This window comes from Podarcis erhardii (assembly GCF_964252035.2).
Source record: "Podarcis erhardii genome assembly, chromosome: 17".
NCBI classification, from domain to species: domain Eukaryota; kingdom Metazoa; phylum Chordata; class Lepidosauria; order Squamata; family Lacertidae; genus Podarcis; species Podarcis erhardii.
In genome coordinates this window covers 3,796,338-3,814,205 of record NC_138515.1, presented here as the reverse complement: position 1 = coordinate 3,814,205, position 17,868 = coordinate 3,796,338, and the positions used below count along the sequence as shown (strand labels likewise).

At 45.8% G+C, this 17,868-nt stretch overlaps 1 protein-coding gene and 1 long non-coding RNA gene across 3 annotated transcripts in view; one reads left to right on the top strand and one right to left on the bottom strand.

The window, feature by feature from the left end:
* Window positions 1–3,090: 3,090 nt before the first annotated feature.
* LOC309332734 (uncharacterized protein) lies at window positions 3,091–17,352 on the top strand. Of its 2 annotated transcripts, none has more exons than XM_081845908.1 (13): window positions 3,091–3,291; window positions 3,726–3,804; window positions 4,086–4,330; window positions 4,797–4,933; window positions 6,404–8,243; window positions 8,453–8,621; window positions 10,585–10,841; window positions 11,539–11,669; window positions 12,502–12,739; window positions 12,964–13,099; window positions 14,762–15,009; window positions 16,211–16,347; window positions 16,457–17,352. In XM_081845908.1, exons 1-13 carry the CDS (start codon window positions 3,231–3,233, stop codon window positions 16,721–16,723), a joined length of 3,945 nt encoding a protein of 1,314 aa, XP_081702034.1. In that variant the 5' UTR covers window positions 3,091–3,230; the 3' UTR covers window positions 16,724–17,352. The 2 variants fall into 2 exon arrangements, with proteins under 2 accessions (XP_081702034.1, XP_081702033.1); XM_081845907.1 differs by having other exon boundaries at window positions 3,726–3,897.
* The window catches only part of LOC309332752, a 107,679-nt gene continuing 103,517 nt past the window's right edge, over window positions 13,707–17,868 (bottom strand). Inside the window, exon 2 of the long non-coding RNA XR_014152327.1 lies at window positions 13,707–13,829. This is a non-coding gene — a long non-coding RNA (uncharacterized lncRNA). The remainder of the gene's footprint in view (window positions 13,830–17,868) is intronic.

Below are 17,868 nucleotides of genomic sequence, written 5' to 3'. Positions count from 1 at the left end.
CTAGCTAGACGGCGCACCCTCGTGAGACTTAAGCAGTCGAGGAATGCAATTATTTTGTCGCTGGAATTCAAAAGTATATTGGAATTTGAAGGTCAGCGCTTCCCCCATGTTCATGCACGTCCCCGTCCCCCCACTCCAGTCTGCTGGCCGAGGACAGAAACACAAACATGTCTGCATCTTGCCTTCCCTTGCAAGATAGCCTCTGCCCCTAACTGGTCTGATCGTTCTGTTCCCAGTGAAGCAGCCATTCCTACGTCCTCAGACGGTTCTGCTTGGGAAAACATATGTTGCTTCTTCATGAACCGCGAAAAACACGAAGACAGTTGGGGCGGACAAAATCTTCGAGTGCCAGTTCCTTCGTAGCCATCTTGAGGGCATGGGGTGCAAAGGCGCCCTCATGGAGAACAGCTTCATGGGGCCGACACCATCTTTAAAAGGGGTGAGGGGACAGATCCCTAGGCAGCTAAGGGAGGTGCTTGCTTCGCCCACTCGCGGGAGGCCAAGTAGAAATGGCAGCTGTGGGGATGGTCGCCAGGGAAAGCACCCTGCGCTGTTGACTCAAGGCCCTCTTTTGAACATTTCGGGTGGCCTGAGGGCAAGTTGAAGCGTGAGGGGAAAGCTGGCTTTGCCCACCTCACTGGCCCATGTGAAACATGACTTTCCTCATGGTGGCAGTCTGAGGGAAAAGCGGGATGATGATGATGATGATAATAATAATAATAATAATAATAATAATAATAATAATAATAATAATAATATCTAACTCAAAATATCAAACCCCGGTGACTAAGAGCAGGAATATGACGCTTGGTGCAGACCTTACTTTTGAGAATAAGCATAAAAACGCTATGTGGTATTTTGTTTTCAGTAGGCATTTTATATGTGGTCCCCCCAACCCCACTCTGGCTGCTCTTTCTAAATAATGTTTAACATACACACAAACCTGAGCCCTTTGAATGTGTTGAGTTGGCAACTGAAAAAATAAGTTCAATCGTACCAGCACCCTAAAACCAGGTGACTGTAAAATTTGTGTGAATTTTCTCTTAATAAATCCTTTCTGCCCCTCCACTATTTATTCCATTCTAGGTATGAACACAGGTATTTCTTTATCTAAACATGCACACCTAGAAAAAGATTGACAAGAATTGCACAAGAGCAGATACAGTATTATAAACATATTTCACAGTGTGGGGAAACGAGGATTGTGCTTTGGGTGGGGGAGGACAAGGGAACATCAAATCCCATCCATCTATGGGTTCCAGATATAATAAAGGACCAGAATACAGCAGCTGCATTTACTTTATGAAGATCACCAGAGTACTCAAAGCTTAAGCCCACCTGAGCTAACTCTGTTTCCCTTCAACATTACCCCACTTCCAGGTCCCAAATCCTGTTGCTTAAAGATAGTCACAATACATGTATCAGCCATTTTTAAAAAAAGGATCTTGTGCAAGTTTGCTCTTATGCAAGACCTCTATCAAAATATTGCCCCTGCTCCAGTGACGAGGTTCCTTTGACCAGCCATTTACTTTCCAAGAAAGAAGCTGGAGCAGAATGAGTGCAAGTTTTCACAGCCTTTATTGGGGTTCATGGCTCTCATAGCCACCACTCCAGCCAGCCTCCACAACAGCCTGGTTGTGGCAAGTGGCCGCTGAGTTGTAGATATCAGTCTGGACATCCCACTTGTGCACCAGCAGTAAAATGGCTAGGTTATGATCCTCAGCTGAGCAGCAAAACAGAGCAAAGGGGGTAGTGATAGAAGCCAGCCACATGACAAACTGCCCACTAAAACTAAGGAGCTTCAACATCAGTGACTGCAGATGTATAACATGTTATACTTACTGGATTTTGTGTGCTAAGGAGCAATCAATATTAAATGGGGTGGGGAGCATGGGCTAGTTTTCTGATGATTTCACCTTGATACACTAAAAACTTGCATACATGAGTAGCACCAGAGCTTTTTTCCGTCTGGAACTCAGTTCTGGCACTGCTAGAAAAATAGCACTGAGTAGCACTCATTCCACAAACTCATCTGGAAGTGCCCCTTAGCGGCTAACACTGATATGGGGAGTAGGAGAATTCCATTAATGAACAAGTACAGCTAAAGCATGCTCGTTTTACAGTACCATGGTACCTCGGGTTACAGACACTTCAGGTTACATACGCTTTAGGTTACAGACTCCTCTAACCCAGAAATAATACCTCGGGTTAAGAACTTTGCTTCAGGATGAGAACAGAAATCGTGCTCTGGTGGCACGGCAGCAGCAGGAGGCCCCATTAGCTAAAGTGGTGCTTCAGGTTAAGAACAGTTTCAGGTTAAGAACAGACCTCCAGAACGAATTAAGTTCTTAACCCAAGGTAGTACTATGTGTAGTCACACAGCCCTATATTAAACACTAGCAACTAGGAATTCAGTGAAAGTGAGAGAACAGGCCTATGGAGGAGAGATGGAACACTCAGTACTCTCCGCACATGAGATAAATGCATCCAAGAGGGACAGAGCTCTCCATCCTTCCTGTCTGCCTCCCAGTAGGCTAGTAAACATTTTTTGCAGGTGATTGGTAACACCTGCGGCTTTATTTAGAAGGCTCAGAGGAACCTTATTTTAAATGCAGCTTATTCTAGAGTGTAACAGTGCCATAAAACATAATTAGTATCCCTAATTGCAAACTACTGCTATGTCCATAATTGCACAACAGTTCTATTTTAACATACAGGTCACAGTTGGCCCTCCACATGTTCTAACCCCTGCTAAATTCCACTTTCTGGGAATCACAAATGGGTAGAGTGCTGTTACACTCAGGTCCTGTTTCGGCCCTTCCCATATGTTTCTGGTTGCCCACTGTGAGAACAGGTTGCTTGGACTAGGTGAGCCAGGTCCAGCAGGCTTTTCCCATGTTCTTATGTTTCTGGGATTCCAGCTCCCATCAGCTCCAGCCAGTGCTGGGAACAGCAGCATCTTTGAAAGAGAACTGCATTCAAGGATCAGAAGAGGTGACAGGAACACTGAACTAGAGTCTTAAGGCATGCTAGAATTCAAAGCAGGTCTCAAGAGTTCTATGGAGTTGATGTCACAGGTGAGTCTTTTGTGAGCTTAAATGTTCCATCCCAGACAACTCATGTGCTGACTCCCTGCCTCAGTGGGGCCTGTGGATTACACTACCTCTTCTCATCTTCCCTATGAAGCACCTTTATGACCCCAAAGCCTCCCTCTGCCATAGAGAGGAAGGATGGAGCTTCTCCTTGGGCTCTCTGCCCTTTCCCAGTTGTTTTTGTCCTCCTCCACCACCTGTAAGTGACCAGAGTCAGAGCTTGAGTTCTGTTCCCCATGTTATGGGAAGCAGAAAGACTTGTGCAACCCAGAAACTCTTTAGGATTAAGTGGTATAACTGAATGGGAGGTTTCAAGTACAGAACATTAGCCCCTGACAATGAACTATGTATAAAGCTTATATTTTTAAAAAAGAAAAAGGTTCCATGTGGCGTTCATTTGCACAATCATTTGACTAACCTGTACCAGATTGAGGGAGGGTGTGCAATACTGGTTTACATTAGAGGTTAACTGTAGAACTGGCCTGGAGTTTTGGTGAGCCATCAAAGACTCCTCCATTGGGGTTAACCACAGCTCAATATCCAAAGCCCCAACTAAAGCATCTATTACACATTGTACCACAGTCAGGATGCAGGGAATGGGAGATCCTACAATATTCTACTGTTCCTCTGTAGTCTGTAGCATCCGGCATCCCTGGACGAATTGGAACAAGTCTCCCTCCCCAGAAGAGAGAGAAGCCCTGGAAGCACCATGGTTAGTGAACATATTTGGCAATGGCAAAAGGTGCCAAGGAGTTGTCCTGAGCAGCTGGTGGGTCCTGACAGCAGCCAACTGTTTCCTACTGATGTGAGTAATGTGAGAGATTGGAAGTGCTTTTCTCCTGATGGAGTGCTAGCTCTGGTCCTAAGATGGTTGGTTCTGAAATGAAACAGAGTGCCTGAACAATGAACAGGCTGTTGTGGAGTAAGGTCTCGCCATTCAGGATCTGATAGCTATGGTTGATTATAAAATGACCTTCCATGTTTGCCTTGCAGGCAGCCGAGCAATGTAGAATTCACTGGGGCTCACGGACGTTTCAGCACCAAGACAGTGAGCCAGTTCATTTCACACCGGGGTTTCAGCTCTTGGGATGCACCACCCAACAATGACCTGGGACTCATTCTGCTCGGCCAGCCAATTGATTTAAGGAAGCCAGACATATGGCCAGCTTGTGTCATTCGGAAAGAAAAACCCTATGACACACAAGAGGAATGTAGGATTATTGAGCGGAGACCCGACGGTGAGTTTGGAGGTGCCCTGTCAAGGTCTGAGGGGGTTGTGCTAGTGGGGAAGGTGACCACAGCCCAGAGTCAAAGTCATAGGTACTAATAAGTCTGCAAGTTATTTAAAAAGACTAAGTGTATGTGTCACATCTGTTAGAACCACTATACTCAACTAATGTGTATTTGGCACATAGTTTAATATATTAAGAGTGTTGGGGTGATTATTACTCAATTATATTATTGTATAATTATATTATTATATAATTATATAAATTATATATCTTAGGGCTATGGAAATATTAGAAAAAAATATGGTCAGTGAAGACTTAGAAGTTAGAGAAGGCTATGTAGGAGAATTTGATTTAAAAAAAAAAAAACGCATGCAGACACACGCACAGCGCTGAGACTGATCAGTGCTGGAGTGGATCCTTAGAGTTTGGCTAACAGGCCTTGCAGTTTATAGTCATCTCTCCTTCTTCACAGGGTCCTTCAGATGGTCAGTGAAGGAGATCATTGTGCATACTTTGGTGACATCGGAATGTGCCAAGCAATGGCCTGACATAGGCAAATCATGGAACTTGTGTGTTTCAAGAGAGGCGTCTAATGACACAAACTGCATGGTAATCCCTTATGAATGGATTCAGGGTCGATTGTGTGAATGGGGACACACACACACACACACACACACTTTACACCAACCCTAGTAAAGGTAAAGGATCCCTGACAGTTAAGTCCAGTCATGAACGACTCTCGCTTTACTGGCCGAGGGAGCCGACGTTTGTCTGCAGACAATTTTTCTGGGTCATGTGGCCAGCATGACTAAGCTGCTTCTGGCGAAACCAGAGTAGCGCACAGAAATGCCCTTTACCTTCCCGCCTTTACCTTTACCTATTTATCTACTTGCACTTTGACATGCTTTCGAACTGCTAGGTTGGCAGGAACTAGACCTGGCCACAAAAAAACCCTTCCCGTTGATCACGTTGGGGAGGAGGGATTGAACAATGGCCACTTACACATAATTTTTTGTCCAGACCACATCTCCACAACAGAGTATAGGATATGGAGTGACTCACTCATCAACCCATCACAGCTCATTACCATCTGTATATAAATCCCACACAGGGAGACCAGATAATAGGGTGCACAGCATGTGTCTGTATCTCTCTGACTTCATGTTGTACACATAAGGCTCACAAAAGGGAACCTTGGCCATGGGAAACAGGTAGAAAGGGTATTTTGTACAGAGAAGAAGCCTCTTGTACAAAGCAACCTGTCTCCAGAAAAACCCAGGAGCTTAAGCATTGCTAACATTTCTTCTCTTCCTGGATCCCTTGCCAGGTGCCTTTTCTCTAGCAAATGGGGTACCAGGACAGAGTTCTTCACACAATGCTATTGTTGTTGTCATATCTCTTTGCATTTTGTGATGCAGGAAGATGTGTTAAGGCATATCCCTATTGATTTGGGGTCCTTGTTCAAAATGAGAAGGGCAGCACTTCCCTCATACTTCAGCAACGGCCAGCAAATTGTGATTCTGTATTCCAAACCAACTCTACCTCATTAGTTCTCTAGTGGGTGCCCATTCTATACTTCCCTTTTCTAGTCACCATTTTGTATATGTGGGAAGTTAGATCTGGTCTTATACTATTTGATAGGACCAATGTGATTAGAAAGGGACTACAGTCAGCAGAGGGGAAGGGAAGATTGGCCAAGGTTTGGAAATACCAGAATTCTAATGGGATTTTTTTTTAAAGTGTGCGTGTATAGGACACCAACAAACATTACCAGAAAGCACAAATAGTTATGTAGGAGAAATGAAGAGCGGGGATGACAGGGACACCTTTTCTTCATTCTGGACACATCCTGTCATGTTTCACCTGCTGGTGCGGACAGGAAACAGCACAATCAAACAAAATAATTGCCTCTTCATGCCAACTGCAGCATAGCTGAGGAGCTGGAAAATAACTACTGAGCTCCTATGCTTCCCAAGAGGCAGCCTTTCTTACTGCTTTTAGTGGCACAGACCCCTTTTTATAATCTGCTTTAGTTGTCTCATTCCATATCTGATTATCATGCTCTCTTTTCTGCTACAGGTGTCTGTAGGCAGTCCTGTGATTTGTCGTGACCCTGGCAGCGGGCACTGGGAGGTGATGGGTGTTGTGTCCCAGAGCTTACACGACTGCACAGCTCCTATCCTGGCTTCTCAGATTTTATCCCATTTGAAGTGGCTGAGTCAAGAAGGAGCACTTGGTCCGCAACTGAAAGATAGCGAGACCACTAATGGTGAATTGTCTCCCCCAGCAATTACACCATTATATGCTCTGTCTGAAACAGAAGGAAAATTATCTTCAACAGCTGGAGAATCTGTAACATTCCCAACAGGCAGAGTATTCACATCAACAGCACAAACAACCACACAAGTCTCACAAGCATCTATAACACCCCCAATTGTGGAACAAGAATCTGAAGCATCTGAAGCAGTTGAACCTGTTGAACCATCAGAAGTAGCTTTGACAACCAACCCCCCACTGTTGGATTCTATCTTTACAAATGAACTCTCATCGCCAGAAGCTACAAAACCATTGACTGTAATACCTACAGCTTCAGTGCACTCTACACCTGCACTCAATAGACTACAGTCAGTAGTCACAATAGTTGCAGCAGATAATCATGTAAATTTTACAACATCCACAACAATTCAGAAAACATCCACAACAACACAGTCCCTCCCCAATATCACAACACCCCATGTAACACTTACAACTACCAGGCACCCCCCATTTTTATCATCTTCAACAACTGGACAGACATCTACAATGGCCAGAGAAACATCTTCTGTAGTGTCTTCCACACTTGAACATCTATCTTCTGCAACATCTACAATAGCACTAAAATCCACAACAGGGCAGAAGTCGTCCACAACAGCAGGGCATTCGTCCACAACAACAGGGCAGTCATCCACAACAGCAGGGCAGTCATCCACAACAACAGGGCATTCGCCCACAACAACAGGGCAGTCGTCCACAACAACAGGGCAGTCATCCACAACAACAGGGCAGTTGTCCACAACAACAGGGCATTCGTCCACAACAGCAGGGCAGTCATCCACAACAACAGGGCATTCGCCCACAACAACAGGGCAGTCGTCCACAACAACAGGGCAGTCGTCCACAACAACAGGGCATTCGTCCACAACAACAGGGCATTCGTCCACAACAGCAGGGCAGTCATCCACAACAACAGGGCAGTCGTCCACAACAACAGGGCAGTCGTCCACAACAACAGGGCAGTCGTCCACAACAACAGGGCATTCGTCCACAACAACAGGGCAGTCGTCCACAACAACAGGGCATTCGCCCACAACAACAGGGCAGTTGTCCACAACAACAGGGCATTCGCCCACAACAACAGGGCATTCGCCCACAACAACAGGGCAGTCGTCCACAACAACAGGGCAGTCATCCACAACAACAGGGCAGTCGTCCACAACAACAGGGCAGTCGTCCACAACAACAGGGCAGTCGTCCACAACATCCTCTACAACCAACCAAATATCTGTAACATCCACAATACACTCAACAGAAATGTCAGCTGTTGTACAACCACATATAATAATAATACCTGCTACCACTTCACAGCCACAAACGCCTCCTTCAACCGCCGTAGCATCCGTACCAGACACTTACATCAACCAAGGTGCTCCTGTTCATATTGTTGTAGCTAGGCCACAGTTCCCCAAGAGTAAACGCGAGGAAGGCCCATCTCCTGGCCCTTCCCTAGCATTACTTGCCCCACCTAGTGTAACCATAATGCCCAACTTGCAACTCCCTGTACAGGTGACGCTGAAACAGTGTGAGGTGGGATTGGCATGGGATGCCAACTCCCATACCTACCAACTTAACAAGATGGCAGTTCTTATGGATCGCAAATTTGGTGAGTACATGTACTCCCCACCCCTGAAAAATAATAATAATAATAAGGGGGAGATCTGAGGAACTGTTATGTGTGTGCCACCAGTTGCTCCCTCATCATTCTGTCGGGAAATAGACTGTACTGGATAATATTACTTCAGACTTCTGTTAGATAAACTGAGAACTGAAGGCAAGCAAATTCATTTCTAATATGTTGGTCTTTCCCTTCAGGATGTGGGCTGCGGCCTGGTTTTGTGCCCAAATGCCCAAGCTGCACTGAGGCTGAGTTGGGGGAATTTCCCTGGGTTGTTGCTCTTAAGCTGCCCATCCAGCATTTCTGTGCTGGCTCCATTCTCAACCCCTGGTGGATTTTAACCTCAGCCAACTGTGCCAACCTTATGTAAGTATCCTGTTATTCAGGTTGATCTAGTTCAAGATAGGTGCATTGTCTTGGTCTCTCTCTCTCTGCATTTTCAATTTTACAGTACACCATACATATTTTACCTTATACTATTTTTTACAGACTTCCCAACCTAACCTTCAGTGACATTAACAGAATCTTAGTTTGCTGCATTTCCGCTGTTTTCTACACCTTATTTTAATTCTACCAATTCCTTCGTTTTATTTTACTGTTGTTCAAACAGTTGCTTGCAGGCCAGTTGTAATATCATTTCTTTTTAGGTACTCTCTGAAATATTCCCACTCAGCCCTTGTCCTCCCTTCATCACAATCCCTTATTTTAGAAGTCATGCTTGCTAATTCTGCAAACTGTCAGTTTATCAAACAATTGCTTTTCTGTTGGAATAGCTTTGTCTTTCCAAATCTTTGCATACATAATTCTTGTAGCAACTGTGGCATATAAAAATAAGTTACACACCTTTTTTGGTAGCTCCTCTCCTATGATGGCTAGCTGGAAGGCTTCAGGTTTTGAGGGGGAAGGTGAATTTAAACATTTTAAAAAAATTCTTCATAGACCATCTCCCAATGTTTTTTGATTGCTTGCATGGCCACCACATATGTTTTAGGGATCCTTCCTTCTCTGAGCATATCCAACAGAGTTTAGAGCCCCTTTTGTACATTTTGATGAGTCTTGTGGGCATCAGGTACCACCTATACAAAATTTTTAATATATTCTCCTTCATCTGATAACAAGCTGAAAAATCAATTTTTCAGTGCCATACATAGCATGGCAACTGCAGAAGGAGGGAAAACAGAATATTATAAATAAAATTGCAGTGATAGACCAAAACTCTAAAGATACAGTATAAGGAATGAATTTCAATGGTTTTACTCAAAACTGTACTTTTATCTGCCCTGAATCCTTCAACATTCAGCTTCCCTGGATGTCTCAAAGTTCTAGTGTTATGAAACACCACCCACTTCCTCCATAATTTTATACATTTCTATCATGCCTCCTCTTACGCATCTTTTCTTTAAAGTAAAAAGCCCCAAATGTTGTAAGCTTTCCTGATAGGAGAGTTGCTCCATCTCCTTGATGATTTTGGTTGCCCATTTCTGAACCTTTTCCAGCTCTACAATAAATACTCTTTTTGAGCTGTGGTGACCAGAACAGTACACAGTATTCCAAAGGTGGTTGCACTATGACTTGAGTAACTGCATTGTAATATCAGCATTTTAATTTTCAAGTGGAATTTACCTTTCCACAGCTGCCACACATCTTCATCAAGCTATCCACTATGACCCCTTGGTTTCGTTCCTGGTCAATCACCACGACTTTGGTGATTGAGCGTATAAGTTAAATGAAGTTGTTGTTGTTTGCCCATGAATGCATTTAATTGCATTTGCCATTTTACTGCCGTTCACTCTTACAAAATATATTGCTGCCCCAAGCACCTGTTTGCTACCAGTATTGCATCCATTTTAAAATGTTGAATTTTATTGTATTATTATTATTATTATTACTACTACTACTATTACTATTATTATTTTATTTTATACTGCCCTTCATCCGAGGATCACAGGGTGGTTTACTAGCATGCTAGAACAGTATGCATTTTTATCCTTCCCAGTGATTTCCAGACTTGTGCTGAGTTGTGCCTTAAAACGTTACCCAGCCACCACATTGGAACATGTATTCATCATTCTGTGCCCACTGAAGTAGGGAGTCCTTATGTAGCATTAATAACCTTCCCACCCCAAATATATGTCATTTGTTTTACATGCTGTGCAGGTGTTATGGGGCCACAGAAGCACATTTTATTTGATTGCATTTTATATCAAGTTCACAGTTCATATAATAAAAGTTCAAATAACAACAGTATCTACAATAGAGTGCTCGATACCTGCTTCTGCAACATGTGTGTGGTTACTGAAACTATTATGTTGCTGTATCTCTGTTTCAGAAAAAAATCAGAAGCTTTGGCCCTGGTGCAGGCTGGTCTAGTTGACATCTCCAAGGCAACGTACTCAGTGCAGACCCGCCAGTCTCTGACACACCCAAACTGGTTGGAGCACAGGGACCTTCACAACCTGGGCCTTTTGCAATTGGAGGAGCCACTGGAATTTGGTCCCTTTGTTGCACCTGTGTGTCTCTCAGACAAGGCAGATGCAATAGGTGACTTCAGAAATTGTTGGCTTCCAGGCTGGTCTGTGCTGGAAGGTGAGTGGTGCACTTGCTTCCTGCTTGTACACTGTGATCTGAATTGGCTCTCTTAAATGACCTTGTTGGTTCTTCCAGTCTCTGTGATTCTGTAAGCAAGATTGCATATCAGATAGTAGTTAGGGTCCCCAGAAAAGATACCCAAGAGAGATAAGTCTGTTTGGTTTTGTGCAGGGCCCTCTCATGAAATGATGCATGAAAGGTATAATGCCAGTGTTACTCTTGCAGGCAGCCAAAGAGCTGGCTTGTTGTTTCAGATAAGTCTGAGAACATCAACCTTCCACAGTTCATCTTCATGGACACTCCTGTCCATTGTCCACTCTCTATCCCAACATTCCTTTTCTTTTGCCCTGATCTGGACTCTTCTCTTAATTCCTCTTGCCCACTTCAACTTCCAACCCTCCTGTTCCCATCTGCTCACTTTCTTTATCCTACTATAGGGGTGGGGAACTTGCAGTACTCCAGTTGCTGAGGGACTCCAACTCCCACTGGCCTTAGCCAACATTGTCAAAGGTCATGTATGATGGGAGCTGTAGTCTGGCAACAGCTGGAAGGCGAAAGGATCCTCATCTCTGTGCCCTGCCACACCCTCTTGTGAGCCCTACAGGTGGTCATCACTGAGGGCCTGGAGATGGATTTATGCTGCCTAACTTGAGGGCAGATGGTGCTACCCCCATGTGTTCTCTCCCTGCTGTAGGAGGCCCTGCCGTGCTGCTGAGACACCCCTTAGACATCCTGAGCATCACCAGCTGCGACCAGCTTGGAGAGCAGCTCTCCAACGCCATATTCTGTATCAAGGCTCAAATGGGCCCGGAAGGAGTCTGCACGGTGAGAGAGATTATGACCCACCTCCACCGCTTTTTGACTCGACGCTGATATCAGCTGGCTGTGGATTTAAAAAGTCAGTCTCCTTGCCCATTTGTTAAACTGAAGAGGTTAAAAGACATAATTCCTGCCTGCCACACATAGCTCTTTCAGGTGTACAACAGCACCTAGATATTGCATGTTCTCTGTCTCTCTCATACTGCTTATCATGGATCCAGTAGATGGGTATTTACAAATTAGCTTGTTACATGGTTTGCATAAAGTAGAGGTGGCATGTCAAAACAGGAAGTGCCGCCTTGCCCTGCCACTGCTGCTACCATAAAGGTAAAGGGACCCCTGACCATTACGCCCCGCCGGAGCAGTACCTATTTATCTACTTGCACTTTTGATGTGCTTTTGAACTGCTAGGTTGACAGGAGCAGGGACCGAGCAACGGGAGCTCACCTAGTCGCGGGGATTCGAACCGCTGACCTTCTGATCGGCAAGTCCTAGGCTCTGTGATTTAACCCACAGCGCCACATGCATCCCTTTCCTGCTGCCAATTTTGGGTGAGATATCACTGAAATTGCTCAAGATTCTGCATGCTCCACAAGGTCTTGCAAAATTTCAGATGTGATTTCAGCCAAAATCGGCACCAATACTAGCACCGTTTCTGTGCCAGCAGTGGGGCAGGTGGGGCTCCTGCTGTTTGAGACAGCCACTGAGCCAGCTCTAGCACAAAGTGCCCCACAGAAAGGAGGTCAACTGCTGTTTGAAAGAGTGTAATGGTTGGGAAGCTTCTTTTGTACCTACTTCTCTTTCTCATTTTCTTTTCCTTCTCCCTCCTCCTATCCAGGGTGATGTGGGCTCTCCGCTGATCTGCCCTGACCCCCAGGGTGGGGCCTGGCTTCAGCTGGGGGTGCTGAGCAGTTTTGATGAAGCCTGCTCTCGCCCCTATGTCTTCAGCAGTCTGCCCCACTACCTGCCCTGGCTGGAGAGGACCACAAAGGTTGCAGGGTATCGTTACAATCACACAGTTCCTTGGAAACACCTGAGGCCTACAAAAAATCTTAGGCAGCTACAGAAACCAGAGAGTGAGTGATAGCTTGGAATTTCTCATGTGAGCTGCTTCAAAACATGTGTCCCTTCTCCCCCAGGTCACTGTGGCCTGTACATACAATGGCACAATGCCTTCCAGAGCACCCCTGACAGGAATGGCATTCCATGTACATTTCCTGCTGTTTAGAGTTAGCCTCCCTCGCTCTGCTATTGTCCTCTCCCCCACCACACACTGACCCAGCCTCTTTGCCCTCTTCAGCCCTGGCTGCATGGATCTCAGCACAATTGTCCTTGCCCTGGCAAGTGCTCATCGCCACATGTGAGAATCAGAGCTGCGGGGGCTCAATTCTGAACCGCTACTGGGTGTTGACTACAGCACAGTGTGTTCAACAGACGTAAGTGATGCCCCCATTCTCGTGGCCTCCTTCAGAATAAGTGTCGAATGGGAGAAGCATGGCGAGCCAACTTGGACCCACAGGCTAGAGGTTCTCTAGCCCTGTGTTAGGAGATCAGAGCCCATGCCCTTTGGGAGACTCTAGTTCATTATCAATACAGTGGTACCTCGGGTTAAGAACTTAATTCATTCTGGAGGTCTGTTCTTAACCTGAAACTGTTCTTAACCTGAAGACCACTTTAGCTAATGGGGCCTCTCGCTGCCGCTGTGCCACCGCTGCACGATTTCTGTTCTCACTCTGAAGCAAAGTTCTTAACCCGAGGTACTATTTCTGGGCTAGCGGAGTCTGTAACCTGAAGCGTATGTAACCTGAGGTACCACTGTATTCACCCATTCCGTGCTACATGTTAGGGTAGGGAGACATTTCATTACGGGGTGAATGTGAAAGAGGCACACCTATTTTGTTCACCTAGGCTGTAGGACATGGGTAGGCAAACTAAGGCCCGGGGGCCAGATCCAGCCCAATCGCCTTCTAAATCCGGCCTGCGGATGGTCTGGAAATCAGTGTGTTTTTACATGAGTAGAATGTGTGCTTTTATTTAAAATGCATCTCTGGGTTATTTGTGGGGCATAGGAATTCGTTCATTCCCCCCCCAAAAAAAAATATAGTCTGGCCCCCCACAAGGTCTGAGGGACAGTGGACCGGCCCCCTGCTGAAAAAGTTTGCTGACCTCTGCTGTAGGATATAGCTGCCCAGAGGGCATACAGGAAAGGGAGATGGCTGTACTTCACAGCATCACCGATGAGCTCAGATAACATGAACAGAAGCAAGAAAAAGGCCCAGATTAATTTTAACATAGGTCAACATCAAGTTTACCATAGTTTATGGAGGAGTTGTTACTTTGAATAAACTATGTAAACATAGCTGAGCCTGCTGCCTGCCCTGTCTCATCATTATGGGTCCTAAAGGTAAAGGTCCATTAGATCCAGTCATGACAGACTCCGGCGTTGCTGCGCTCATCTCGCTTTATTGGCCGAGGGAGTCGGCGTACAGCTTCCGGGTCATGTGGCCAGCATGACTAAGCCGCTTCTGGCGAACCAGAGTAGCGCATGGAAATGCCATTTACCTTCCAACCAGAGTGGTACCTATTTATCTACTTGCACTTTGACGTGCTTTCGAACTGCTAGGTTGGCAGGAGCTGGGACAGAGCAATGGGAGCTCACCCCGTCATGGGGATTCGAACCACTGACCTTATGGGTCCTACCAAGAGCAAAAAAAAATGAAGAACAAGAGACTATTCCCTGTTAGTGATGGCTAGTGCCCATTTGGGACTGGTAGGGTGGGAAGCAGGGAGGCCACAATGGAGTTGGAGTCAATAACAGCCAGCGCCAACTGATTCTAGTTTTGTCCCCATCCTGCTCCCTGCGGAGTTCTGCAAGGGCAACACAGAGACTAAGGAGGAGGAAGAAGCAGACGGCCAGTGCCATCACCTGAACTGGTTGTAGCTAAGAAGGCAGGTGGGTAGGGGCTTAGGGCAGACTGAGGTTGGTGGGGCAGTGCCCCATTTGCCTTAATGGACTAGCCTACACTATTCCCTTTGCCTTGTTGCTTTTCCTTTGACCCAAAACAGAGTTATTCCAGGCCCCCCTTTACTCTTTGCAGGGACCCAGCAAACATAGCTGTCTTTGTGAGGCTGACACATCCCAAGGGCCACGCCAGAGGCATCCATGTTGCTGCAATTTACCCTTATGAGGAGACGGCGCAGTACAGTCTCTCTGGCAGCTCCAACGTGGCTCTGCTGCTCCTCCAGAAGCCCATCGCCTTTGACCAACATGTGGCTGCTATGGCCTACTTCCCAAAGGAGCCCTGGGATAGCTGCAAAGTGATGGGTCTACAAATGATGCAATCTGGTATGCCAGGAGACTGACTGGGAGTTGGGTGGGAGTGGGGTGGAGGGAGAGGGAGAGAAGAGAGGGACCTTGCTATTGTATAGGGCTGTATGCTCCAAGACTATTTCAAACAGTCTCTCTTCCTTAACATCAAATATCCCTTAGTACATTCATTTGGAAGCCTGGTGACGTTGCATCAAGTTGCAGCATGATTTGTGCAGGCAGCCAATGGAGCTTAACCTGGCTTTTGCCCCCAATTACTGTTTGTGCATCTGCACATGTGTGTGTGTGTGTGTGTGTGTGTGTGTGTGTGTGTGTGTGCGCGCGTGTGCCCATGTGTGTGTGTGCGTGTGTGTGCATACACACACACACACACACACACACACACAGAGCTTGTGTGTGAACTGTAAGGATCAGCTGTGCTGAGTGGAACTGGACAGTCCTTGAAGACACACCCACCAGGGAGACATCTACTCTCCAAATCTATATTCCATCAATCTTTATGCAATGGCCATGGCTGCCTGCAAAGAATCCTGAGCATTGTAGTTTGGCAAGGGTGCTGAGACTTCTCAGTGATCTCTCACGGAGCAAAAAGTCCCCAGGGTTATCTGAGGAGAAGGAATGGCTATAAAATTAGTGCAAGTGTACCAGAAAGATGTTGAGAGGAACTCTTGACTGTCGCTACCTCACGGCACCTCTTGTGTCTCCCTAGTAAAATTTGTTAAATGACATGTTACATGCCATCATCATGCACATTCCTCCTTGCAAACATCATCCAATGAAGTACAGTGAAACAACACTGAAAGCAATGATGATATATCTCATGTCTTTTGTAGTTAAATGTTACGTCTGTGGTAACGTGTCCCTCACAACATGTAAATTAGGCCCCGTGTTTCTGGTGTAGATATGATGAAAGCATATGGCTAAAAGCGTAGGGAAGTGGTGGATTTTTCAGTGGTGCTAAACTAGATTATTATTGTGGTGATGGAAGCAGAGGTGGGGTGGGGGCACAATTCCTGAGACAAATTAGTTCAGGATAAAATGGTGTGATTCAGCAGACAAATGTAGAGTCCAGGCATTTGGGAGTCAAGGCTGGATTCTGACAGGGTAGAGCTTGGGGCAGTATGCCATAGGATGGAGGAAGGATTCTGGAAGTTTTCTTTCCCAAAAGTGGGAAGTGAATTGGAAGCAGTTTGCTGGCTAATCACCCATCTTTTGACAGGTGAAATTGAGGCTGACTCCAGCGCATACCAAGTCAAGGTGCTGATGCCCTCAGACTGTGCCAAGGAACATCCTGGGGTCAATCCAGGCATGTACTGTGTTGTAAGAAATAGCTCTAGCTACCTGCCTGGTGCTGCTGTGAGTATCTCTCCAAACAGCCTCCAACCAACCACTCATCTTCACACCTTGTGATAGGCCAAAGCCGGAGCATTCTTGCTTCATTCTTTTCTTCTTCTTCTTCTCCCAGCTAGGTGAGGGTGCAGCCCTGCTGTGCCACTTGGAGGCCAAGAGCATGACATGGAGCCAGGTTGGCTTGATGAGTGAGCCCTTTCCGGGATCCCAGATGGTTGTTCTGTCCTCCAGCATCACCTCCTATGGGGACTGGATAGAAAAAACCTCCAGACAAGCCAAGCACCAATTATTCCTGCCCCGTGGGAGAGCAGCAGCCTGTGGACCAAGTAGCTGGATCCTCCTCCTGATCCTGTCATTGTTTAGGGAGGCAGAGTTAGGTTGAACACACATATTAGTGTGTTCTCATTCCTACTGAAGGTGCTGCGTTGGATGGTTCAGCTTCTGCAGTCGATTACCGGGTGCATGACTTTCCGTGCTGGAGGTGGCCCCGCTCTCCTCATCTCTGCAGGCACCATGGGATATCCACAACAAATTGCCAGGTGAAGGGCAGTTGCTACAGTTGCCTCCAGCAGTGGTCTTTCAAGTCTCAGCTGGGATGGCCCCCATGAGCACCTTTCCGGACAATGCCATCAGCTAGAGGCCTGTCCCTGGGAGTGAGAGTCTAGAAACAAGTCCTGAGACTACTCTGGACTTCTGCGCCAGCTATTGCTTCAGTAAACGAGCAAGTAACAAAAATGAGATGGAGATATTTCAATAATATGTAGGGCATCATCCTAAGAGCTTTAAGGGAGAAAGATAGAAAAACCATGGTAGACGTTCTGGAGAATTTTCCATACAATACATAGTAGACCCTCCAGATAACTTCTGATTTGTGCAGTCTCCCCTTACTTCTCCGAAGCATGGTATTTGCATAGAATATGTGTCTGCAATTGGGAAGTATAGCTGATATCAGCACTTGGACTCTAATCTTATAATTAAAACTACGAATCAATTAAAAAAAATGCTCTCAAATACATTGTAGAGTTCAAGTCGGTATAAGGCCAATATAGGGCCTAGCACTGAAACTTCAAGTTCTTCTTTTCCTTGTTGGTGGCAAGGAAAAAATATGGAGGTGGGGTGTGTGTATGTACACACTTTCCAGATGACATTATCCAGGTTTTAGGCAAGTATTCTTTGGTGAGAGAACCCCAGCAGAGATTTACAATCACAAAACATGCAGCAAAGTAAAGCATTGAAATATAGGCTCTCAGACCTAAAATATGCCCTTGTGAGTTCCAAAATAGTCCCCTCTTTCCTTGGCATGGAAAAAGACCACATGTTTGGTAAGTTAAAAATGATTTGCTTGCAAACTCTTCAAAGGTTGGATTCATGCACTTTCCCCTATGGCATTCAGAAAATGTTACACAGGCAGTAAAACTTGGTTTCGTTATAAAGTGATAAAAGTTCCTAAATGATTGGTACAGGAACATAAGAGTGGCTTGTTAGAGCCATGCGGTCTGAGCTTAGAGCAACCAGGGATCATACCTC

What these genes read in the sequence shown, in the direction of transcription:
- LOC309332734 (XM_081845907.1), top strand. Translation starts at nt 3,231, where the DNA reads ATGGAGCTTCTCCTTGGGCTCTCTGCCCTTTCCCAGTTGTTTTTGTCC. An exon ending in GCCAACTGTTTCCTACTGAT is followed by an intron (nt 3,898 to 4,085) that starts GTGAGTAATGTG and finishes TTTGCCTTGCAG; the next exon opens with GCAGCCGAGCAATGTAGAAT. An exon ending in GCCCGGAAGGAGTCTGCACG is followed by an intron (nt 11,670 to 12,501) that starts GTGAGAGAGATT and finishes CCTCCTATCCAG; the next exon opens with GGTGATGTGGGCTCTCCGCT.